The 25,866-nt window shown below is 40.9% G+C and overlaps 1 protein-coding gene across 2 annotated transcripts; it reads right to left on the bottom strand.

The window, feature by feature from the left end:
• Nucleotides 1–1,010: 1,010 nt before the first annotated feature.
• On the bottom strand, nt 1,011–25,510 carry eepd1 (endonuclease/exonuclease/phosphatase family domain containing 1). 2 transcript variants are annotated; one of them, XM_054606095.1, is made up of 8 exons: nt 25,299–25,510; nt 23,670–24,576; nt 10,930–10,981; nt 5,001–5,111; nt 4,318–4,452; nt 3,498–3,636; nt 2,345–2,539; nt 1,011–1,476 (listed from the first exon to the last, which is right to left on the bottom strand). In XM_054606095.1, the coding sequence occupies exons 2-8, from the start codon at nt 24,518–24,520 to the stop codon at nt 1,286–1,288; spliced, it is 1,674 nt and encodes a 557-aa protein (XP_054462070.1). In that variant the 5' UTR covers nt 24,521–24,576; nt 25,299–25,510; the 3' UTR covers nt 1,011–1,285. The 2 variants fall into 2 exon arrangements, with proteins under 2 accessions (XP_054462070.1, XP_054462069.1); XM_054606094.1 differs by lacking the exon at nt 25,299–25,510 and adding an exon at nt 24,686–24,727.
• Nucleotides 25,511–25,866: the final 356 nt, after the last annotated feature.

Raw genomic sequence — 25,866 nt, 5'->3', positions numbered from 1 at the left:
ATATTGAGGTTTTATCTAAGAACTTAAATAATAAGTAAAGTTGGCAAAAGTCATCACCTTGGTTTCATTTCATTATATTTTGTATATACTGTATTTACATATATATGAATTGTAATCTTTGGACATAAGGCTGTTTATACCACTGTTTGAAATGATAACTAAAATGTATTTATAACCTCCGTAATTAATTGATATATAACCCATATAATCGTGAGTCAGGACAAGTGATGTAGTTTAAACTGTGACAAAGTCCATGTAGGAAGTAGGTCAAAGATTAAAAGCAGCTGACTTTCACCCAGAAGATTACTGTTTGTTTCCCGTGTAAAATCAGAAGTCGACATTAACTTATGTCATGTATCTTCCGTATTTAAGTAATGCCATTTCCGTAATTATTTAAACCCAAATCAAGAACCTTTCCTAAACCTAACTAAGTAGTTTTGTTGCGTTAACAGCAGGGGCTTGCTTGTTGATCTTGCCTCGTGATGATTTTCAATAGCATTCAAATCTGTTCTGCTGCTTTAATGTACATTTTCAATTTAAAAAATAATTTGACCAATTTGTGCTTAATCTTGCTTGATTGCTAATCCATGAATGGGAAGAACGGATGTTTTTATAGTATATATTTTGCATTATGCAAAATGGCCAACAAATTTGTTATATCCTCTGCCAGGCTTCCTTAGAATAAGATCATTTGTGTTGTAATGTGGATCTATTTGCATCTGTGATCAGTGATTGATACAAAAAAACAATGAGTCAGTTTTGTGTTTGCCCCTTTAAAATAATCCCTGGCACTCTGCCCCGGCAGCTCATTTACATCACAGAGGAAGATAGCGGCTCACGTGTGCACACAGAGGCCCGGCTTACATAATGTAGGAGCTCAGCCATCATGAGGATGTTATCACCCTCTCAACTGACAGAACGGATGAGCGTCACAGCGGCCAACGGCCCGTTGGAGAGCTGGGTCATTCAGAACATCCTGATTAATGAGAGGTCGAACACAGCCGGAACATCTATCAACTTCTCTTTATTTTATATACATATAGAAAATGTTTGGCACATTTCTTTTTAAAGTACATTATATTTATTTTGTCGGAACATTGTTATGGCTCTATCACCAGTTACTATCATACTTTGATAAATTGAAACCAAAAAGGCAATCTTGGCACTTCTTCACATTCATCAGGAAAGTCTTTGCTCCACAGCGAACCAAGACGGAGCGTGATCCGGGCAGAGACAAAGTCTTACGTCACTACTGTCTTTTTTTTTCTGTGACTGCTGGATGCCGTCACCGCTCGTGCTTGGGAATAATGTCTCCTCGGTCCACCACTGCCATACCAGGCCTGCTCAACTCCTTAGTGGAGACGTCTGCGTAGAACTCGGCCACCACGGGGCAGTGATCCGACGCCACGCCGCCCCACGACCAGTTGTCTGGGATCCAGGGGTTGGTCAGGCCCTCCCGCACCACCAGGCAGTGGCCTGTTGGAGGGAAAAGATATGAGGAGATGACCTATCATGAACTCAAGCATTAGCTGAAAATGAAACTGGACTCCATTCATTATAAATAACTACGACCATTGCCTCATGGTTGTATCATGTTTCAGTTTATATCCATAAGTGCTTTAAGGAGTCATCAGACATTTGTGTGAAATTGTCATAATTAGCATATGAATACTTGTGTTTTTGTGAGGTCACAGTGACCTTTGACCACCAATGTCTTATCAGTTCAATGTTGAGTTCAAGTGGATGTTTGTGCCAAATATCGCGTTTACTAGGATGGATGGACGGACAACCCAAATACATATGTAAATGTTTTTATGTAAATATAAACATAAAAAAGGAAAACCAGGTGTCCTGTACATGTAAATATCAGGACAGTCAGGTCGAGTCAGACTGAAGTCATGAAATGAAGCAACTAGCAGGTCTTTTCAAGGACATTTAATTCTCAGGTCTATGCATTGAGGTCTTGGTCAGTCATGTAAAAAGCTCACAGCTCTTTGATTGATTGAATGATTCATTCTTTAAATTTTCTGTCCAGAAAAACTCATATCTTGACTTTGCTTTTTATAGACCTGACTTGTCTAACTTGAGGCTCAATGTTCACTGATCTTGAGACTTGACTTTGAGTCGTAGCAGAGACTAAAACTTGTTTTATTTGAGAGTTGAGAAATTCCTATTACAACTCAAAATATATTTATCTCGATATACTTTGACTCCAGACTTGAATTTGTCCTGTCACGAATGACTGAAGACTTGTTTTGACTGTTCTTCCCTTCATTCGTCTCGATTGACTGACTTGAGACACAAAATCTACCACTGTCAGAAAACGTCCACACAGTGCACCTACCGGAATAGATCTTCTTGAGGGAGCGGCTCACCCAGATGTTGTCCAGGCAGCGGGTGCCCTGTGGTGAGCGGGTGCTGATGTTGGTGAACTGGGAGGATGGTACCAGGGCACAGAGCTTCTCCTTTCTCAGTATGTCGAACTCCGAGCTCTGAGCTGGCGAGCTGAAATCTCCCAGCACCAGCAACTCCTTCTCACCTGCAGAGAAAAGATGCATAGAAAAAAAGATTGAGAATAGGAGGACATTATCTTAATTCACCTCCATGTAGAGATGGAGGGACGCAAAGACTCAATGTTTGCAGAGACTTTGTTTCAATCATTTTGGTGACTTTAAAAAAAATTAATAACAAAATAAAAGTAGACTGCAAAAGCATTTTTATGTTTAAAAATGCTTTTACGACTGACGTCCACGTGGTAGACGTCAGTCGTACCTGTACATAGTCGGAGCAGGCTCAGGTCCACACCTGGTTCTTGGCTTCATTATTAGTCAATTTTTTTCTGATAATTTGACTAATAATTATCAGAAAAAACAGAATAAAGTCTGGCTTAAACTAATATTCATCAGTTTTCATTCAATTATTATAATTTTTTTGCCCCTCCCCTTAGAGAGTCTATGCACGCCACTGCCCATATTTTACTAAATGCATGCACCTTTCCTTTAAAACTTATCCTAAAAAACATGAATTCTTCCGTCAAGGAAGTCTGAAATTGCTTTCCTTCTCATAAAACTCTATTTTTCTCTCCGCCTCTCACCCACTGAAGACGAGACGCAAGCAGCTCTCTTTAGCGTCATGTTGATGCCTGGAAACAACATTTGGTGGAGCTGTATTGTTGTCCGGCTGGGACAAAATTGTCTTTCACTGAATGGACAGCCCAAAGACTTTTAGAGTCTTTGGGCTTATAGCTTTATAGTGCCAGAAAACGATTTTCAACAATAAAAAGGAAAAAAAACAAAAAAACGGGTGAAATACAGGAGAGTTATGACCCTGAGGAAACCAGAGAGGGCAATGAAAACGATAAAATACCGGGGAAATCTGGACGGTTAGCAAGTTTGGTCTCAGATCACTTTAGTTTTGATCCATTACTCCCAATGGACAGATGTGCTGTGATGTGGAAAAAGAGGTGACTTTCACTGGTCGGGCCTGATAGAACTGACCTCTGAGTGTTTCCTGGATGGTGGGGGGGAGGTGCGGACACTTGGCTTCTTCTGTGTTGTGGTTCTTGCCGTTGGACTCTCCTGATGCAGCTGTGGTCTGCATGTGGACGTTCACCACTGTCAGCTCGTATGAACCAACCTGACGGGAAAAGTCAGTAATTTCATTTTGGTCAGAATCAAGTTGGTAAGAAAAAAAAAAAAAAATGCAGAGAAATGCATGTGGGTTACAAAATGTGTTGTTGGTACAATAAATTATACATAATTCCTTTTAATTCCTGTTTCTTGTCCTGTCTGACAATGTTTTTAGCAATGATATTATTATAATAATTTCCCCAGAGATCAGCAATTACTTTAGTGAGTTCAGTTTTATAATTACTAATAGAAATAATTTTTTTAAAACTCCAAAAACAAGACCCAAGCTGTAATTAACTGGAGTTATTCTTCAACAAGGAAATTTCTGTCCATGTGAAATTATGTTTATCTTACTGCAGTAACTTTTATGTTTCCATAATAACAAAAATATGGCATCTTTTTGCCATATTCTTTTACATAATTTACAAACAATAATGCCACTTCTGCAAATAGTGCAATAAGTTGAATTTAAAGTGGTAACCTCAAAGATTTTCATCCAAATAAATGTCTGTTGAGTCACTAGATAATACCAAATGAGCTTACGCAACATTATAAAAGTATTGCAATATTTGAATATCTGCAGTATTATGAACTTTGTGTCTGTTGCAACATTCCCTGAAAAAAAAGCTGTATGACGTTCCTGCTAATCTTTCAGCTTAAATCTGTTTGGGAATCGATCATTACTTACAGAGAAGTGAGCCAAGTAGAGGCGAGGGTAGCTATGATTTCCGTTGCCGTTGACAACAGGAGACTCCAGGACTGCTGCATCCTTCATGTCAATACCTGACGAAGTGTCCCACAGAAAGCCAGAGTAGCTCACTCCCTGGGACAAGAGGATCATGGGAAATGGAGTCAGATATATACATATAAAATAACATACCCAAATGAATCATATAGGACTTATATATATATGTCTGGTCTCCTTAGAAAGGTAACATAAACTAAGGAATAGGTTTTAATTGTAAGTAAACCCTTTTCAATTACCATTCAAGCATATATGGAGATGCAAAAAAGGAAAAAATACAAGATTTTTATCCTCACATAGTATAGGATCTAAATTTGAAAGGCAATACCATAGGATCTATGGATGATGAAAGAACTGAATGTCTTCAGTTGCATCCTTAACTTTACTACTTAATGTTTTGTCTTTTGTCTTGCATTAAAGAAAAGGAAATTGTGCATCAATTTCATCATAGTTAAGCGATATCGCATCTCCCCTCACTCTCTCACAGACATCTTTTTTTCTGGATTTCTGAGTATTTCTGAATTAAAACCGCATCAGCTGCTAAATTTGAATAAATACAGCAGAGGAGCAGCAGTTTTCTGTCCCATGATAGTCAATCTCAGTGTTGTTCAAAATTGCTGATGTACCTTGCTCGAATGTCCCGTTGGTTTTTCAGACACGACACTTTTCCACAGCCCTCGTGGCCATTTCCACTTCCGTACGCTGGCTAGAGTTCCTAGGTTTAACTCCACGCAGAACTGCAACAGAAAGGAGAACATTTTGTCAGCACTACGCACAGACACCAGATTTGTTGTCGGTTGCACTTCTTGATTTGGAAATGACGTAAATGTTGATTGTAGTTTTAATTTCGGCTGACTTAGACAGAGATCCACAGAAACCTGGTAAATAAATCACTTGTAATAACTGTTTAACTGTCAAAGCAATATTAGTAGTAATGTTGCAGAACTGTACATTATAAGACATAAGTGCCAGCTAATGACACTGTGGCTTATGAGAATGATGAGAATCAGAGCATTGTATAGCAAACATAAAAACCCCACAGGGGCTTGAATACATGAAGGGACACAGTGGTTAACTCTAAAGCTAAAATATCTCCTGATGTTTATCTGATAATTAAATGCCAACACGACTTAATCTCTGCTTCTTATCGGTTTCTAATCATGAGTGCAGTGTCACATGGAGTGCTGTACTTTATTTTAACACCTGAGGGCAGATTAAAGGATCGTCAGCATAAAGAAGTTTCTGAGCAACAGTCTACCAGGCTCTGAGAAAAAACACAGAGTTCAGTGAACTCAAGGAGCCTCATCTCACAGAGGAAACACAGTGAGAAAAGAGGAAGCCTCTTGTTGACATCACTGAGAGAGGGCTGAACCAGTAGTGGTGTAACGCTCTGGAGGCAATAGGTAACTTTGTGTGGAAATGAAGTAAGTCGGAGGAAGGAAAGGAGTAGAGGGAGCTGCACACATGCTCATGGAGGCTCAGGTTGCTGCTCTGGCTGACCCGACACTGGCTCTAAATTTAACCTGAGAGGTTTCCTTTGGGATACCGGGAGAGTCAGAGGAACCCCACGTAGAACACGCACGCACATACATACATGACCTCCCACACTGAAATGACACTCGTTAATATTTAAAGTGACACACCGCAACATTTTAATAATAAATATCTAGTAGAGTTGAGCAGAAGTTTCACAGAAATGTACATTTGCTAAAACATAGTTTAGAATTACTAAATTGTGCAATAGTTGAGTTCAGCATTAAAAAATAAAGTTAACATTTTAACATTCTTTTAAATGATAAAGTTGTTCGACAGCAAAAAAAGATAAATGGAGAATACATGTTAAGTTGTCAAAATCGCAACAACGTCACTCTATTACACAACCTAGGATTTAAGGCTATGAGAGTATTATAATGAATAAAATAGATTTCTTAATTAGGACTGCCCCCTCTTAATGGATTAATCTGTCATATTGGTCTTTGTCAACCTAGATTTTTTATTGTCAATTATATGTTTTCTATGTTTTTTTTAATGCTGAATGAAACTTATTAGAACATCTCTGATAAAAGAAGATTTAAAGTGGTGCTCGTTTTTACAGATCAGATCAATCAACTAATAGAATAGTCGACAAAATCCAATGAGTGTTAGTCAACTAAGATTTTATTAATATTGTTCAACATAATGTTCTGTTAATGTGATTAGTTCACACAACTTACTTTAATTTGAGAGCACCAAGTCGTGCTCTTAAATGTATTAAATTTGTCCTCGTCTGGGCTTCATTTTCAACATACTGTGAAACATAAATGAATCGTTTTTGGCCACGCAGTTTGACAGATATCTGGAAGTGTTACATTTTGTCCTAACTGAAACTCAAACCTATAACACTTTCACAACAGCAGTGCAAAGCTAGATAACACTAATTAACACCATTCTGTGTCAAAGTCTATCAGGTCACCTCAGCGCTACCTCACCTCTATCGGGCTGCAGCGAGATTTACAATCACAAAGAACTGCATTCTTTTATCCGCTGAGTAATAAAACTAATAAGCAATTTCAGACTGTCGGGAGGTTAGAAACCCCCGAACAGGATTTACTTTCAGCTGGAGTCCCAAAGGGGATCATTGAGGCTGTAAAGTGAACACGGTGCTGACAAGTATAACTTTGCCAAAACACCCTCATAATTCAGCTTGTGGGGCTCAAAGTGAGGGTACAGCATTCATTTAGGGCCCTGGCAAGGAGCCCAGCAGGCCGGGACGAATCACCTGGCAGAGCCGGAGAGTCCTGTCACACCTGGACCACAACATGCAGGTACAGCAAAAAGAAAACAACAACTAATACTGTCTTGTTTCTCACTGCCAAAGATTTAATTATCTGATTACTAGAATGCTAGAAACAGACAGAGGATGTAAAACCTCCTCACAATAAACTAAAAAAAGAATGAAAAAATAAACCTGTCATTAGGATTATTTAACTTAAGGCTTAAAGATGACGCATTTTAAAAATAAAAGCCTGCGGAAAAATGGAAACTTTTCACATTACAAGTAGTCTTTTGAGGCATTGGTTATATTAAAAAGAAAAATATATTCCTGCAGCTTTAATTGTCCTTTTTAATTATCTCAATTTCCTCACACTGAGAATATGTTCATCCCCGCTACAGGAAGAGCTCTAAGAATAGCATAATCATCTTCTAATTGTCTTCAATTATGTGGCTGTAATGAACACTGCCGCCTCTAGGAGCTGCTAGCAGAACTTGGGACAGAAAGCAGTAAATGACTTAAGGTTTGTCTCTGTTCCTCCTGTTCTGCATGTCTATACTCTCATGAATATGTTTCTGTTTTCAGATCTCAGAATCACCGCGTGTCTGATTTAATAAAAGGTTGAGCAAATATCCTAAATTGAAGCTTCTTTCATTTCCCCAGGGGAATACCACTCATGATCACTACGACTGAAACATGAGAAACAAAAAACAACCATTGCCTCATTAAAGCAGGATGGACAAATGAAGACATTTAGGGGAACAAACAGAAGAGAACTCACTGAACCTTCAGAGGACTGCCATATAACTGGGTCCGGGTTTGCCAGAATCCACACAACACAAAACAACAAGAAGAGAGAGCGTGTGTGTGTGTTTTCTGAAGCATTTATAAGGTGGAAAGCTAGGACATTTGTCCAGTTATTATTTATTGTGTTTGCACAAAAAAGCTCCTTACTAGTAACCAGGAAGGCATTCTAGAGTAAGATTAATCATGAGTCTGAAACCAAACCACAAGGTTCCTTAGCGACAAAACAGACAGAGGACAACAGTCTAAAACTGGTGTACACTTTCTGTATGACTAATCACAACACAACACATCCGGTGAACATGGACACCAAAGTTACAAGGAAATACCCTCGTGGGTTTCACTGAATGGACATCTGCCACATGAATGCACTAGAGTGTAAATACACCAAAAGTTAGATATATGCGACACTTTCTTTTTGACTTAAATCCTCATGATGGACATTTTAACAGATCAGATTTAAATTATGAGTCTTTTGAGAGTCTGTTTAGCCCAGGAGGCATCCTACGGGTCTAAAAGTGAAGCCAAAGCAGAAGTTTCTTAAATTGTATGGAAGTCTACGAGAAAATGACCCTACTTCTGACTTGATTTATTACCTTGAACGTGAGTTTATGGTCTCACTTGCTAGTTTTAAGTCTTCTTAAATACAGCATGATGTTCATTTAGTAAATTACAGTCACATTTAAATTAAAATAGACCATAAAGCAGGTTATGCTTTAGGGCGTAGCTACCTTGTGATTGACAGGTCGCTACCATAGCAACGTCCAGTCTGGGAGTTGACTGTGTTTTTTTTTTCGTGTTCGAACTTCAAACCCTATCACAGTGTGTTTTCAGTTCATGGAAGTAAAACGTCACATTTTGGTCGTCTAGAAATTTCTTATTCAGTGTTCGTTCGTACCGTCTCTGGTCACTTCTGGTTGCAAAAAGCCAACATGGCTACGTAAAAAAATATTACTCCTGTTTTTATTTCTTCGCATTTGCTACCTGTACAAGCTTTTTTTTTGCTAATGCTGCTACTGTTTTAATATAGCATTTTTTAGTATTGTGTGTTTAATTTTTCCATTTGTAATGCTTTGTATATATTTTTATCTTACTTCTATACATTTTTGTGTGTAATGTTGCTCATTGCTGTTTATATTATCTGTACAGCCCTGTGAGGAATTCTTTGTGATATCGGCCTATAAAAAACTTTATGACTTGATTTAAGATTATATAATCAATAAATATTATGTCTAGAGAATATAATGATTGCATCTTCTATATGCAAAGGGGGAACCAAATACAATACAAGCAAAACAGTAAAGCAATAAAATCAAAGGGATATTACGACATTTAAAGACTTCCTACTTTCATTCAAAGTAATGAAAGGCTGTTTGCAAACGTTTATTCAATTATTTATTAAATCTAAGGGATCTAAAAAATATATCTGAGATTTGAACAAAAAGCTTAGGCATTCAAAGTTTATTTCGGCAACCTTCACAGCACCGAGTGAAGTGAAAGATCTGAGAGAGAATGGAGAACGTTTTTCAATCAGTCTGCAGGAAGAGACACTGCAGCGATTGAAGAGGAAAAGAAAGGGGTGCTAATGAATAAGACTAGACAGAATAGATGAGAAAACATGCAGAAAATCAGCGTGGGAGGCTGGCAGGAGTGAAGAACACGGCAATGTGCCACCACTTGTACAGAGGTAACTCATCCTTCCACCGCCTCCCTCTCTCCGTCCAAAATACTCCGTTGCTGACCTACTTCCCCGTCCACAGAGCTCTGATTTCTCTGCCAAGGATCCATCTGGTAGCCAATACAGAGAGTGACATTGCACATGTGCAAAAAAAAAAGTGTGTGGGCTGAACAGGAACACATCACATAACTCAGAGCCGTCTGTTGAACTTGTGATATTTTATGGATTCACTGACATTTGTGCATTAACGCAGCCGCCCTACATCTCTGCTCAGAGAGAGAGAGAGAGAGAGAGAGAGAGAGAGTGGGTGATCTGACTGTACAGCATTCTTCATGTATCAGAGCTGAGGGTGCTTATACAATGTTTTCCACGGCGTCCGTTCTGACAGATTGAGGTCCAAAAGAAAAAGTACGATGTGAAATTCCTGGAGCAGCATTTCCCCCATAGAAATAGAATGAGAGTAGAACGGACATTAAACTGTTTGCCTCCGTTGTTTGACTAATTCAAAAGAATATGGTGGTCAGCACTGTTGGTTTAAAAATATGAATGTCTGTTTTACTCTCTATTTCCATGATTTCATCTCTAATACTGGGTCCATACAATCTGGATTTACAGTCTTCAGTTTTCGAAACTAGCATTACCACCTCGCGGTTGTATTTCTCCACCAACCAGTCATGTTGCAGTTTACATGTATGTCCAACACGTTTTTGGATTTTGCATAATTAGCGTATGAAGTCTTTAACCTTTGACCACTAAAGTTCAGATTCAACATTTAAAGAAATTCCCTGCAGGCGTTGCTGAAGTCAGTCAACCGTAAAAATACAATTTCTACAGAAAATATAATTTCTTCGGGAAATAATCAGGGGATCAGACCACGGATCAGTTATCTTTTTTCTTACTTAAAAAAACCCCAATTTTAATCCGATGTATCCTGAATACTGCTGAAGATCATACCCTCGTACCCATAGCAACCACTGTCATATACAGTATATATAGTGATGAAAGCAAAGTAGAGTGCTAACACAGTTCATATGTGAGCCTAGAAATAGAAGACATTTACACTCGGGGGAGAGAGAGAGATGGAGAGAGAGAGATGGAGATGGTGAGTGGGTGGAGGGGTATTTGCATAACAGCAACACATTAAATAAATGACAAACACTGAGCAAGAGTTTCTGAGTACATTTCCCTGTGTGGTGAGTCATCACATTTAAAATGCTGCAACTCAAAAGCAGGCTTCAACACCTCCAGTATCAGTCCTCCTGTTTAAACAGTGTGACCCCCCCCCCGACAGAGAGCCGTAGGGTTCACAGCTCCACATTACCTTATCGAGAGCCTCCCGCTCCAGCAGGTCCTGAACCGCCAGTAACCTGATGCTGGAAACAGAAAGAGAGGATGGCTTTAACATTTACATATTCACATTTTTAACATTTTTGCACTTTGCAACTGACTCAACATGCCAACTGTTTCACTGGCTGAGACGTGTGCGACTACCATTCAGCCAGAGTCAAATTTGCCTCCTTGTAATTATAAAGTTTCATCTGTGTTCTTGGCATTTTTGAGATACTGAGCTTAAAAGTTTTTGCGTACCAAATAGAAAAAATAATATTGGAAACAAGTATCTTTCATACAGTAAAATGACAGAAATCGTATCATATTTATAAATCATGTCATTTTCTGCTTTGAACTTTAAGGTTGTATCTTGAAAAACACCAATTATTTACTCATAATGTGTTTTAAAACATAAAGAGAGTGTCTACAAGTATGAGAAAGTTTAATTTAATGCTTCTATTACATTTTTACGACATTCATTTATTGTTTTAGGTATTTCACGATTTGGGAGAACGGGTTGGCAAGACGGCCCTTTAGTGTACTGAAATGACCAAGGGTTTGTTTTGTTTCTAATGTGTTCAATATAGAAGACTGAGTTAATTCCTCTTTTAAAAGATACATACTGTTGTTGTACAGCTATTTTGGTTAAACTGATGGTGAAAAATTCTAGTTTTGGGTTTGTGTATACTTTAATGAATTCATTTATAACTCATTGTATTACCTAAATATAACCTTTTTAACAAACTGTAACCCTATCCTACAGCCTTTAGTTACGACCAAAACAGAGAACCATAAAAAAATCACAATACCCAAATAAAACCATAAAACTCCACTGCTACATACTCTGATTCATAGATGGTTTCTAGGAAATGCAGAGCTTAAACACAGCAACGAGTTAGTCATCAAAGATGCAGGCTAGTATAAATAGCCATGCTTCCACCCCAATACAATGGAGTTGAATATAATTTCATCTGTGGTGCTCACAGCAATAAAAAGTTACAAAGTGACACAGTGTTGAACATATACAGTAGTGTTTCGTAATGCTAAAACCCGGACATGTATTCTATTATCATGCACACAGAGGAATACTGATACTGTTGACACAACAGATAGAAGTGGCACTGGGCAAACTGGATCCTCCACATGATCAAAGGTACATTTCCTTCGGACAGCTGAGTGACTCTCTCTGACTTATCGAGGTAGTTTAGATTGTGGTCCTAAATTTTATCTGTCAACGCATTATTGCCGTGTGAGGCCCTTTACAGCCCAGTAAACATTTATCTGTTTACTTTCTAAATGGTTTTCCAGAACAACAGTCCGCGCAATAAAGTCTAGAGTGTTTCTGAGAGGCTCCAGCGCTCTGTCTCCTGTCTTCATTTGGCTCCGACGAGGAACTGTTTAGCAATGCAATTTGCGACAGAGGTTGAGAAAGCAATCCCCGGTATTTCATTTGGATTTGCATCATTTTTTTTAACAAATGGCCATCTGCACATGAAGAAAGTCTTATAAAGGGAATCAAATAAGTTCCCAAAATCCTGCTAGTTGACACCCACAAGCTTCCAGAGCTCAATCTGAGCCGTTTATTATATTAGAGCAAGAGGAAAGAAAAAGTGCTGCTGGAGTTACACAAGGCATTATTCTAATGCACACTCTCACACAGCTCAGCCTGCAGAACCATATGCTAAACTGATTCTGTGTGCAACACAATGAAGCGAAGTCCGTGGCAATGCTTTGCACTCATTCACCTCTAACCTACTAATCCACACAGAAAATCACATTGCGTAACAGTCTTTTCTATTAGTGAAGTGCTGGCTGCTGCTGCCGGGCATTACCGGAGCTCTGTTTCCACTCCGGACTCACATTCACTTCTCTGAGTGACCAGCACGGGCATCATATGTAACGTAATCAGTCGGCAAATTGTGAGGAAGAACAGAGAGGCGTTATGACACAAATCCTCTACAAGGTTGCTCACTTCGTGCTGCAAAGGCTGTGAAGCTGTGAAGGACAAAGTGGGCCAAGAGGAGAGGACTTTCTGGACTTATTTAGACTGACCTCCATGCTGTTACGCTGCATTCAGGTCCCACAGGAAAGATGGCAGAGAGACCTCCCTACCGGAGAATATCATTCACCTTGTGTTGCAGGTTTTACAGAAAGTGGAGAGAACTTCTTAAGTGCAACATCCTATCATTTCACTTAATGTGCATCATCGTAGCCATAGAAATAAATTAGAAATAGAATAGAAATAGAGTAGGAGTAGAACAGACTATTCCTGTTCAAATCTACTAAGCAGGACGGTCAGAGTGGGGGACAGACAGGGGACACTTCAGTCAAATGATACATGCAACCGTTTCTTTTCTATGCACAAATCTAGAATAAAATTACTATTTGGTTATTATGGTTATTATGGTTCTGTTTGCATCCCATCACCACAAGCCTTCTCTGATTTTATGCGAGGTAAAAGTGAAACACCAAAGTATGATTTACAATTGTACAAGTACTTGTAAATTGTAAAAATAAATGTTATTTTGACTTTAACTTAAGGTTGTGGTGTAAATGTCTGTATGTAGGGCAGGAAACAAGTTAAAGTGAGGTGTGAGGAGAGAGTCTGAATATCATCAAGATGCATTTTAAACACTTCCGTTGACCTCAATGATACAAACAACTGGTGTGTGCTAATACACTCTTAATCCAGCTGATGTGTTATTAATGCATGCTGACAGAAAAACAGTAAGAATTGCATAGTACCAGGACTTGGAAGTGAGTTTACTAAATCTTAATCCTTAACACATTCACTTCCCTCATTCACTGTGACTGGAATTAGAATCAATTAAAGCAGCTGCTGATGCATATTCATCAGGCCGCAGCTGGTCCAGTAGGTGAAGGATAAAGAGGCATGGAGGTGAAAACGGATCTAGATGAGTGGAAAGCTCAGGCCCTATAACTATTGCACTAAAGCTGGACAGGCTGAGCCATAAATATCCTGTACAAGGTTATACTGATATGCAGGTGTACGGTTGGAAAGAGGATTTAATGCTTTAGTCTCGTGCAAAAGGAAATGTCCAACAGAACAACGTTTGTTTGAATTTCTTATAAATGCTAGCTTTTCTTACTTAATACACATGTGCTTTGTAAACTACTTTTAAATTCATATTTTCGAGCAGATCACACAACAAATCATAGAAAAAGATAAAAGCCTGCTGGTCTGGAAGCTGCATTGTACATTACATTACGAGAGTGTTTGACAACATACTGACAATTTTGCAAGTTTGACAGTGTTAGTAGGGCTAAAAATGTAAAGTTTGTAAATCATTCAGGGTTCATTATTTCAGAAGCATGAGTCTAGAAATTTAAAGTCTGGTGAGATCAGTGGATATCTTTTAGGATGGCGCTGCAAGTTATGCCGTTAATTGTGCAAAAAGAAAGAGTTGATCCACAGCATCGGGCTCGTGGTTGACCATCCTGCATTTGTTGGATTAATCCAAACTCCTACCTCCGATATGTCACACCACGTCACCATCTCTGATCGTTGCATCGTCACAAGGGTGCGTTTAATTTGTGGGTCCAACACAAAAAAAGGACCCTTATTGACTTTTCATTGACATTGTTTTCGTTCTGAAAACACAAACAAACAGAATTTGTCTCCATGCGCATGAAACCAATACATTTCACATCTAGCTATGATACTGGGCTGTAACAGCACAGCCTTCCATGTTTGTTTAGTTAAAGTTCATAACGCCGGCATAGAATACATTCAGATCAGATTATCTACAGTATCCAATAACTGGAATAAAAAAAAAAGCCAAAGCCATGAAATGCAAATGGTACATCTAATCTTTCTTTACATAACAATACCATTGAAACCCTATTTACAAATGGATCAATAACCCTTGTTTCAGTTTTTTTACTGCCTGCTCCACCCGACTGAACAGCCTCGCATTACATAACCCTGAGAGTCGGAGCAGAAACTCCTGTCGCCTCCGTAATCAGCGAGTCCACAGATCCTGTTTTCAGAACAAACAGGCCTGCAGTCACAGACAATACCTCTTTCCTCTACTGAAGGTGTGATCACTCTGCACAATGAGAGAAAGTCTCACAGAAACCCTGCTTCACTCCCGCTGGCTAAGATCCTGATCCTCCCGTTTTCACTGGCCAGGATTCAATCCAAGCACAACCTGAGTTGACCCGAACTTTAGCCATGTCATGAAGGGACGTGAAGGAAAATGCTGAGTCGGTGATGCAGCGAGTGCTTTTTATTGTACTTCCAGGCCTTTAGAGGCCAATAAAATGTGCTGTGTCTGTAGGAGATAGCCCTGATGCAAACAACACTTAAGAAAGTGTAAGTGCAAAAAAATTACTAACAAAGCTTGCAGAAACACTCTGTGACATCGAGCCTAATCCATCAGTGTCACCGTGACAACAGAGCCTGTCGTCGATGCAGTGAATCTCTGGGCCCCCGTATCTAGTGCTGCTGTGCAGACACAACACGAGCGTCCGCTTCAGTATTTGTCGGATAAAGGCAAATCTGAGGACAGACACGAGGTTGCATAAGAAGTGACGAGCAGCGGTGGTGACCTTGAACATAAGTAATGCCTCTAAGGATTTTCTAGCCTTGAATGAGGAGAGGGCTCCAAGCTGCAGCTCACCACACATCTAAAGAGCACATCGCCTGATGGGCTGCTGACTAAATCAACTTGCGAAAATGAACTCCTACAAGAAAAAGAATAGTATTACCATGAGCTAGGAGACTCAGACCCCTGTCCTATATCATTATTAGAACAATAAAGGTTTAACACTTAAGCACCCCATCAATTACAAGAATGACAACTGCATTCATTTACATTGGTTGCAAACGACAAACACGAACAGCTAAATGCGCTATCGACAAACATAGCATGAAAACAGACAGTAGAGAAGAGGATTATACTTTCTTTACTTTTTTTTCACCATGAAACTCATCCTTAGAGTCACTTCCAATCAAAAGAAGGAAGCTACAAAAACCTTTTCCGGGCCGCCTTTCAAGCCTACACAGGCTGAGCGTTGGATACTCTAAAGATTTGTTTTAGGTGGAATATTCCTTTAACGTAGCGGTGTGTAGGATTTAGTGACATCTAGTGGGGAAGTTGCAGATTGCATCCAACTGAACACCCCTCCACTCGTACTTCCCTTTCCAAGCTTGACGGAGAACTATGGTGGCCTTTATAGGTAACGTAAAAACACAAAAAGGCTCTGGCTAAAGTTTGGTTTGTTCGTTCTGGGGTACGGTAGAAACCTCTTCAAAGAGGACCTGCGCAAATGTAGATACGAAAAGCTTCATTTAATGTAATGGAAACCAGAAAATGGTTGAAAAAGGTTGATGATACACTAATAAAAACATAGTTATCAATATTTAATTCCCTTTCAACCAATAAATCCCCCCAAAACCCCAAACACTGTTCCTTTAAGGTTTACTATTCCAACCAAGAGTCGGTTTTTACATGAACCCATATTCTTCCTCACTCTCTCCAGTGCCTGCAAGGCAATGTATCTATTGTTTCAATCCCACTGATTAAAGTGGAGATGCATTCATCTTACTAGTGACGATAGCAAGTCAGTTTGATTTGCTGCTGCAGGACACAAACAAGCCCTAATCAGCTTCTTTTTTTTTTTTTAAGCAGAGGAAATGGGGTTGGGAGCACTGTATTGGCCCGAGTGACTCCTGGCTGGCAGGGCTTGCTGGGCAATGCCCCTAACTCACTGTCCACCCACAATAAAATGCTGCGCCAATGGAAATTTCCACATGAGCACCCAACACCCTGCGTCAGCTCAGCACAGCCCTCCTTTGCAGCACCCCATCCTCATTGACCTCAGCACCAACACAGGCCTCAATCTCACAGGATTCCAAGAGCAACTCACTAACTTCACTGAAAATGTGAACACCCAGCGTGTTCTCGTGCGGGTCTCTGATAGTTCTGTCGGCCTGCGAAGGGATTAAAAGAGAGTGCGACGCTGCTGCCAAACTCCTGTGCCTGCCTATCTCATAATCCCGGCCTAATATACCGACCACAGATGTTGGGTACATCCTCTCGACAGCTGCGCTGGGCTTGCGTACGACGCAGTCAACAGATTTGCAAGCAGAGTTGTGTACAGTCTCTTACTAAGCCTGGGAGTGGCTCTGCTGTGGGTGAAAATGCATTTCCGTGGTATCAAAGAATGAAATGCATTTTGTGTAGAGTAGTAGACAGTAGCAAGAAAAGCATCTACTTTATGACAAATAACATATGACCTGACCTAAGATGATTAGATCATCTTGTTTTGCAGACAGAAATAATGTCAATATGATTATCAAATTTATCAGCACTATCTAATAAAGCATAAAAGTTATCTGGGGGTTTATTGGCAATGCTTCTTTTCTCTCAAGCCTCTGAATAGGATGTCAGTGTCCAAGGGAGATGCAAAGTGTAGCCCTGTGATGGTTCATAGAGGGACCGAAGTCCCTTTAACGCATGCAGTTCATCCCTGAAATGTTTAGTGACATTATATATATTCAGGGAAACCTGTAACGCCAATTTCTCACCTCAAAGTCTGTCTCACGAGTTTAAAAATCAGAGAAAATCAGCCGGATCTTGCAGCGCTCTCATCCATCCATGGGCCCAAACAGCGAGCGCTCTTGCGTTTCCTTTAACCCCGCCTCCAAGCTCGGTCTTGGGCTCATTCACATGAACGGATGATTGATTTACCTAATAAAAATATCTGCTGATTTACAGACGTCTCTCTCCCATCATGTGACGGACTGATAGAATTAAATGCTGTGTGTAAATACGTCCATTCACAGATTCTATCTAAGCTTGTAGTTCTCAGTAGATAACTGATCATCTAAACAAGGAGCAGAAGCAGATCTGATTAGAGTAATGTGATTAACAAAAGAGCGACGACAGCAGCAGTCCATCTACACGCCTGTCACTCAAAGACCAGACATATCACCAGAGACTCATTATCATATAATTGGCTTTAGTGGCTCCAGTGTAAACACAGCAGCTATCAACTGTTAGCCACCGCCGCCAACAACATGAAGGAATGGTGTTAATATGAAATGTAAAAAAGGCAGGATGGTAGGATTATCAAAGCCTCATTGAACCTGGATTTCAGTCGATGTAATAGATTCTGCCGGGTGTTAATGTTCATGATTTGATAGCCTGAGTTCTGTCAAAATCATAACTGATCTGTCAGATACACATCTGATTATCGAGAAAGGAACTTAACCTAACCCCAAATAAACGCCGCTATGACACTTCTTTGGCTCACTCGATGAGGATGTAAATCTCTTTGTCTGGTGTCTCTTCCTTTTTTTCCACTCTGACCTTCAGCTAACTACAGCTAGCTTTTAGTAGCAACTCTCCACTTCACGTGTGATCTCAGCCATCCATCCCCCTATCACCATCAGCCCTGTCAGCAAGGTCAAGGGTCGACTACAGACACAGCAGCACTGAAAACAAACAGCTGTGACTTGACATTGTGAAGTAAAAAGAAAAAAACAACCTTGAGTAACCTTATGTTCAGCTTGTTGAGGTCAGGAAAATGACGCTGACCTAAGCAGATTTCCCCTTGACGCATGTTTCAGTGACGACAAATCAGCTGTGTTCACAGTAGCGAGAGGGAACTTGACATTTTCATTTTTGTGTTGTCACAAGGCTTCAAGCTTTTTTTTGTAAATTACATAATCAAATCTTTCCAGGAGCTTCATTTTAACAATTTAACATGTTTGATCTCATATTATTGATTACTCACTGCAATTCATTTTTCTTACTTTCCAAATAACTAGTGAACATGCACAGGCTTTGCAAAAACGACTTTGAAATTGTTTTACAGAAATGATTTCAGATGCTTGTCTCTGAGTTCGACTGAGAGTAGAGACAGATTTTTTTTCCCCCCCCTGCAATAGCTGTTGTGTCAAACAGCGGAGGCGGCTTGTTGGCAACCAACAACACAATCAGAGGTTCAGACAGAAAGCGCAGCAAATTTTCGACCAAGCAGTCAGTGTACCAACTGAACAGACATTAGCCTGTAAAGCTAGTGACATATGCGCCGACTCTGTCTGTTTTCATTCAGCCTGTTTCTCTTATCTCTTTCTCTTTCCCTCTCCTCTCTGTGTTTATGAAGCAGATTCATAAAGCTGCAGGATGAATGGGAATACTTAGCTCACTAATTAAAATAAATATTTACTGCGCTGTGGTGGAACTATTTATTGATGAGGAAATCATTGATCCAATCGCCCAGTCCTTCAGTGCTGGGATGCTTTAACCAGTTGTAGATAACAGTCAGGGAGCCTTTATCCTCTGTACTGACTCACTGGTACCAAACCTGGCAACCTCACTGCACCAAGAATTTGGAATTTGGGAGACTTTGATGCGGCTGCGGGTTCCAGCACATACAACCACAAAATTGTTATTTTAATTTGTACAGATATGACAAACAAGATACAACATGTTAACAAGATATTTTGGTAAAGGTATGAGAGAGGAATGCTCGCTTGCCTTTAGTCTTTATGCTAAGCTAAGCTAAGCTAAGCTAACCATGTCCTGACTCGGTAGTTAACACTAAAAAATAGATCTTCTCATCTGACTCTTGAAGGAAGGAAATACATTTTCCCAAAATTATGAACTATTCCTTTAACAAAGCCATCGTGTCAGTAAACTGCACGCTGAATGCTCACGTTTACCGGCCTCGCTGGCCCACCATAAAGGAAATAAAAGAGATGACAGAATATCTACTGTCTAGGGAGCCAAGTGTTCTTCGGACAAATCTCTTCCTCAATGCCTTCCCGTAACTCAATTTAATATATTTTAATACTTCCTGTGTGTGGTAAGGTAGGTGGGATGCTAAACTGGATGAATATAAGCTGTCACAGCGTGCGGACGTTCTCTCTTGCAGCCCTGCTCTACAATTTGGACGGAGAGGATGGATGGTATTTGTTGCATAAAATTCTTGCTTCATGCAGCTTGGAAGACACATTAGACACCACGTGAAGGTTTCAAAACTGAGACAGACAAGTGATTCTCTGTGACACAAGATAAAGAACCACATCCACAGTCCAGAAACAGAAATGTCCTCCTACATGCTGTCACGTAGACAGGGACGATCCCTGGAGCTGATTTGACAGCAACACAGCTTTTCACCACAGTAGCCACATTGGCTCTGAATCAAGTGAGTCCCTGTCAGCTCACATCTTCACCTTAATCCATATTAGCTCCTGCTGTTAAGAGCTTGTGGCGGCTCTTTCACTTCCCTTCAGCCCGGTGTGTGTGTGTGTGTGAGCCTGACTGAAGGCTTGCTGATTACTAACATCGGCGGGGCTGTGGTGCGGCTGAGCGCAGTTCGCTGCGTAACCTTTGGTAAGCGGGAGTTCATTGAACTCTAGTAGCTCTCCGCTTGTGCCTGGAGGCGAGCCATGAAGTGTGTGTACACTCAGCCTGGATCTTGTGATTGCTCACGCAGCGAATCCGAGCACTGCGCAAACACACCGAAATCTCCTTTACAGCCTCCTCCTCCTCCTCCTCCTCCTCAATAACAATGATCCCTACAATATCACCGTCAGGGCTGCAGCCCATGGCTTGGAAACACAGGAAGTAGGAGGCATCAGTGAGGGAAGTGGTGGAGATTTACAAAGAGGATGGGTGGGTTTGTGGGAAGATGGAAGTGGAAGGAGACGTGGAGGAGGATCTAAGATGGTGCCAAAGGTAACTAGACAGTTCTTATGAAGAAAAAACAACACACAACACACACTCCTTGGTCAAACGGATGAGTCATGTGAGGCTCCAGACTTTACCGAGTTTGCACTGGGTGTGGTGAAGTTTATAGACGGCTTAATAAACATGGATGATTGCAATCTTCTAAAATGAGAGCAATCATACCACACCTTCCTTTCATGTAAATTGAACATTTTCTTTGGCTATCATTTTATGGTGTTCAGTCTATAGCTGGCCAGACGTGAGTGGCCTCTGTCTTCAGTGTAAAAACTGGTTTAATACTCATTGTTTCACCAATTGAATTAAGTTTAAATAAGATTAATAATTTAACTGACAGAGTGTTTACCCCCACAATACATGTTATCAGCAGGTCAAAAGTCAAAAACATGTTGTTTCTATTTAGCTTTCTAGTTGCATCGCTCTCTACACAACAGGTTTGTTGTAGTTTTCAGAGGTTAAGTTAAACCAAACTTATTTACTACTACTACTTATTTTGACCTAGACAATGATCTATTCTTTCCTAACCCTAATAAAGCAGTATTAGTCCCTTAACCTAAATTGTTTCCATGGTGGAAGCTCGTAAATTAACACGGTGAGGTTTTAAGAGGTTGTGGTCATTTCTTGAAGGCTATTACTCTGAGACAGCATTGCATCACACAGAAAGAAGTATTTGGGTGGAATGAAACAAGCGTCCTAGACCAGCGGTCATGAAACTGCAGTCTCCTCTGTTGCAGGAACATAATATTGACAAAGGCATGAAGGCCTGTGCTTCAAAGAAAGTGCGTGTTGACTTGTCAAAAAGCATGTGAGCATTTTTTGTAATTCTCAAAAAACAAATGACGCGTCAATCATGTCCACTAATGTGGAGGTGTGGAAGCAGGCAGGGCTCTTTTTTCGTTTCCCCCACACCATCACGTCCATCACATGGACAACCAAGTGCAACACTGTGAATGCAATTTGAGAGCAGATTGTCTGGTCTGCAATATCTCCAAAGAATGATAATAAAAACAGGCCGAAGAGCATCGAGATAATCCCGTAGTTCTGGTGGCGCTTCAACAGAAGGGATGTATGGTGAGGCAGCGTTTGAGAACAGCAAGAATGTCGTAATCACACAACGGACCGGTTACTTGTAGCTACCTAGCTCATTTGCTGCCTGTCTGGGATTTAATTACATGTTGCAGAATGAGTTCATCTCCAGAATCACCTTGCAGAACATGACCAATAATTATGATCTTAGATCCAGCACCATGTACTTCAATACTATCAGATTTTAGAGTTATTTGGCACAGATTTCTAGTCTTAAATTTGAAATCGCAATAAGGTTTACGTGGTGTCTTAAACATTTGAATTAATGACGAACAGATGAACAGAGGCAGATGATTTGGAAAAAGTCTTTAGTCACCACAGGAGGATACCGCACAGCTCCACGGCCTTCAACTGGCAACCCGACAGTGAGGTTGAGAAAGTCTGGTCACACCCTCCCTCAAGAGGTGCGTATTGATAACAAAGAATAATCGAAGAACATGGCGATCATGTGAGCAGTCATGTGCACAGAACAAAATAAATATATTGTGTGTCATATCATGCTGAGCATTCTCAGGCCTGAGCGAATAGAGCTTTTGGACGAGGTGAGCCAAGGTGACGGCTCGTTGTCAAGCAAACACAGGTGGAATCACACTGAAGTAATCTCATTATTCATTGACTGCTCTCCGGGTTTGTCAGGGCAGATTAACCCGGATTCACAGAGGCCTATTTTCCCGCTATCTGCATAAATGTGGCACTTTGGGAATACGAACACGGTCAACTGAAGGGGTCCTCGACAGATCGTGGTGCTCTCGAGAGGTGTTAATTATTCATTTTCTTCACAAGTGAGATTTTGTCCAACAAATGCTGTGAATCACAGAACCAAAGATGTTGCATCCAACCCAAAGCTTGTCCATATTTTAATGCTTTGATGGCGTTGGACTGTTGCCTTCTGGAGAGCTTGAAATACAAATTTGTTCTATAATATCATTGTGCCAAGTTTTTCTTGCTGTGAGTGTATTTGATTAAGTTAGACTGGCTTTATACACGGCCGCAGACTTTAATCTTGTCACGCAGATGGTTTTATCAAATTGAATATGTATCTATATTGTGTGTGTGTGTGTGTGTGTGTTTGTACAGCTTTCTTTTCTTTTCTTTCTTCCAAAAACTTTAATTTAGTTGTTTTTTTTTTATTTTTTAATATATTTTATCTTTTAAATACACTGCAAGGTAAATGTTTTGCCAAATAAACCTGTTGGTGGGTCACTTGCTAAAAATGTGTTTTTGTGTGTTCATCTGTCATTTGTGTGTGTGTGTGTGTGTGTGTGTGTGTGTGTGTGTGTGTGTGTGTGTGTGTGTGTGTGTGTGTGTGTGTGTGTGTGTGTGTGTGTGTGTGTGTGTGTGTGCGCGTGTGTGTGTGTACCCTGTCATGAGCGAGTTCTCATCAGGTACAGTACACACAAAGACAAACCAACCAGTACTGGTACATGCTGCAATGAAACTATCTGCTCACATGTTTTCTAAGTGTCAGATAGTTTGAGGTAATTAAATTAAACGCACCTTTATATGGTAGCAGGAACCCGGGAGCACAATATAAACTAATAAGGGTCTTAAAACTAAACACAGGCGCCACAAGATGAGGTAATAATACAGGACGTTTAGGTTATGTTGTACTTTAGTGGCGTTACATCCTCAACAAATTAGCAATTAATCAACTTAACAAAAACAACTGACAAGCAGTGAACATTTTGGGGAATCTGATGTTTCCAAAAACTATAGTAAAAAAGGCACAGCATATTTTGTGACAAAAGTGGCCCTATTAGAGATAAGCACAAAATGTTATGCAAGACTTTAAAAGACCTAAAAAAGACCAAGCTTGGCCTCACTTCTGACATCTGGGACTATGATTATTGATTATTGAATTAACACTCAAGCTTTAGATGGTCATGACTGAGTGCAGGTACAAGCACAGGATGTTTTGACTCACTTATTCTCCAGCAGGGTCATGCACACCACCTCCTTGACCCCCGGGTTGTTGGCCTTGTCGCAGGAGCAGCCCTGCAGGCTCCAGGTGGCCAGACGCACCACGGGCTTCCCTTCCCTCAGGCCCGATGGAGGCTCCACGTCGGGCCTCACAGAGATGATCTGGGTCGGTCCTCCTGGCGGGAGGTCCAGGTCGTCGCTCCTGAGACTGAACGAGGTCGGGCTCGGGTGGGACTTGGTGGTGCAGGTGAGCCCTCCGTTGGTGTTGGTGGACGGCGCCCTGGAGCGCTCCACGAACACCTGGAAGCGGATTTTGTCCAGCAGGGAGCTGTTGATGTGGTTGACCCTCACCAGGTCCTCGATGCTCCTGAACGGGCCATGATCAGCCCTGTAGGCCACTATGTTCTTGGAGATCTTCTCAGTGATGCCTCGGATGCTCATGAGCTGCGCCGGGGTGGCGGTGTTGATGTTCATCCCGGTGCAGGAGGACTGGTGATCCACATCTTTACGCAGCGACGACGGCGAGTGCTGGGACGAGCTGGTCCTACTGGAGACGCATATTTCCAGTTTGATCACCTCCAGTTTGGTGGCTCCGATCCCACTCACCAAAGCCAAGTCCTCCACCTTTTTAAACCCTCCTATACAGTCCCGGTACTCCACTATGTTCTGCGCAACAGTGCGGTTGACTCCCGGCAGAGTCATGAGCTCCTCCTCGGTGGCGGTGTTGATGTTGAGCCGCTCCTGGTTCACCAGGATGTGGCCGAAGTTGCAAGCGGCGCTGAACTTGCGTTTGCCGCAGCTGAAGTCCGTGGGGTCCCTGGGGATGGAGCGGTGGCAGCCCAGACTCCCACCCATGGTCACCGGGGCTCGGGTCGGGAGCTCACAGAGGGCCACGGCGGAGAGGGAACCGGCTGGAAAAGGCAACATTTACGCACAGAGATGTGGATCAACACACAGACATTCTTCCTTTTTCTATTAATCACACACTGCTTCATTAAACATTACGATAACCATACGCACCATAAAGCAGTAGTCTTCAGTCCCGGTTACATGAGACCCACCCTTGCTGTGAGTGTATTTGATTAAGTTAGACTGGTCGATATATTGTGTGTGTGTGTGTGTGTGTGTGTGTGTGTGTGTGTGTGTGTGTGTGTGTGTGTGTGTGTGTGTGTGTGTATTTGTACAGCTTTCTTTTCTTTTCTTTCTTCCAAAAACTTTAATTTAGTTGTTTTTTTTTTATTTTTTTTAATATATTTTATCTTTTAAATACACTGCAAGGTAAATGTTTTGCCAAATAAACCTGTTGGTGGGTCACTTGCTAAAAATGTGTTTTTGGACCCCTGCTGCCACCCTTCATCTGTCATTTGTGTGTGTGTGTGTGTGTGTGTGTGTGTGTGTGTGTGTGTGTGTGTGTGTGTGTGTGTGTGTGTGTGTGTGTGTGTGTGTGTGTGTGTGTGTGTGTGTACCCTGTCATGAGTTCTCATCAGGTACAGTACACACAAAGACATGCAAACCAACCAGTACCGGTACATGCTGCTCACATGTCTTCTAAAGTGTCAGATAGTTTGAGGTAATTAAATTAAACGCATTAATCACACACTGCTTCATTAAACATTACAATAACAATACGCACCATAAAGCAGTACTAGTCTTCAGTCCCGGTTACATGAGACCCACGCACACCGGCCGGTGAAACACCCTCCGTGCGGCTGAAGCCTGTCTGTGCCTGCGTCCTCGGATGGAGGAATGAGAGTTGGGTATGTAGGCTGCTGTGTACACTTTGCCCTCCGACAGACCGCTGGGTGACTGGCTACAGGTCGGCCCTTTGACGCACGCTGCTCTGACAGGAGACGCACATCAGTCCACACCTCTGGGGCCACCGTGCGTAAAGCCACACAGCGCCACACAGGCTCATACGGGAAGTCTTGGATTTAGACTTCAAAGTAAAGGTAGTTAAACTCAGTAGGAAGGTGAGGGAGGAGAATCAGTTAAGAAATATATATCTATGTTCACCTTTTGTATTAAATTACACATTACAGTGGGCAATAATAGTTAAAAAGTTAAAAATAGTTAAAATAGTTGTTTTTTTCTCTGTCTGTAAATATAATATTTCAGTTATTGTTGTTTTTTCTACTGTTTTTTTTATTGCTTTGTTACATTGTTGCATGAATTACATTGTTGCATGAATGTTTGTTAGTTAG

The sequence above is a fragment of the Anoplopoma fimbria genome, chromosome 10, assembly GCF_027596085.1.
Source record: "Anoplopoma fimbria isolate UVic2021 breed Golden Eagle Sablefish chromosome 10, Afim_UVic_2022, whole genome shotgun sequence".
Classification (NCBI taxonomy): Eukaryota; Metazoa; Chordata; class Actinopteri; order Perciformes; family Anoplopomatidae; genus Anoplopoma; species Anoplopoma fimbria.
This window is presented reverse-complemented; position numbering and strand designations above follow the sequence as displayed.

Excerpts from the sequence above, each read along its gene's own strand:
- eepd1 (XM_054606095.1), bottom strand. The coding sequence starts at position 24,520 with ATGGGTGGGAGTCTGGGCTGCCACCGCTCCATCCCCAGGGACCCCACG. Across the intron at positions 4,453-5,000 it reads CAACGGGACATTCGAGCAAG|GGAGTGAGCTACTCTGGCTT; the intron begins GTACATCAGCAA and ends CTCTTGTCCCAG. Across the intron at positions 3,637-4,317 it reads TCTACTTGGCTCACTTCTCT|GTTGGTTCATACGAGCTGAC; the intron begins GTAAGTAATGAT and ends TTTTCCCGTCAG.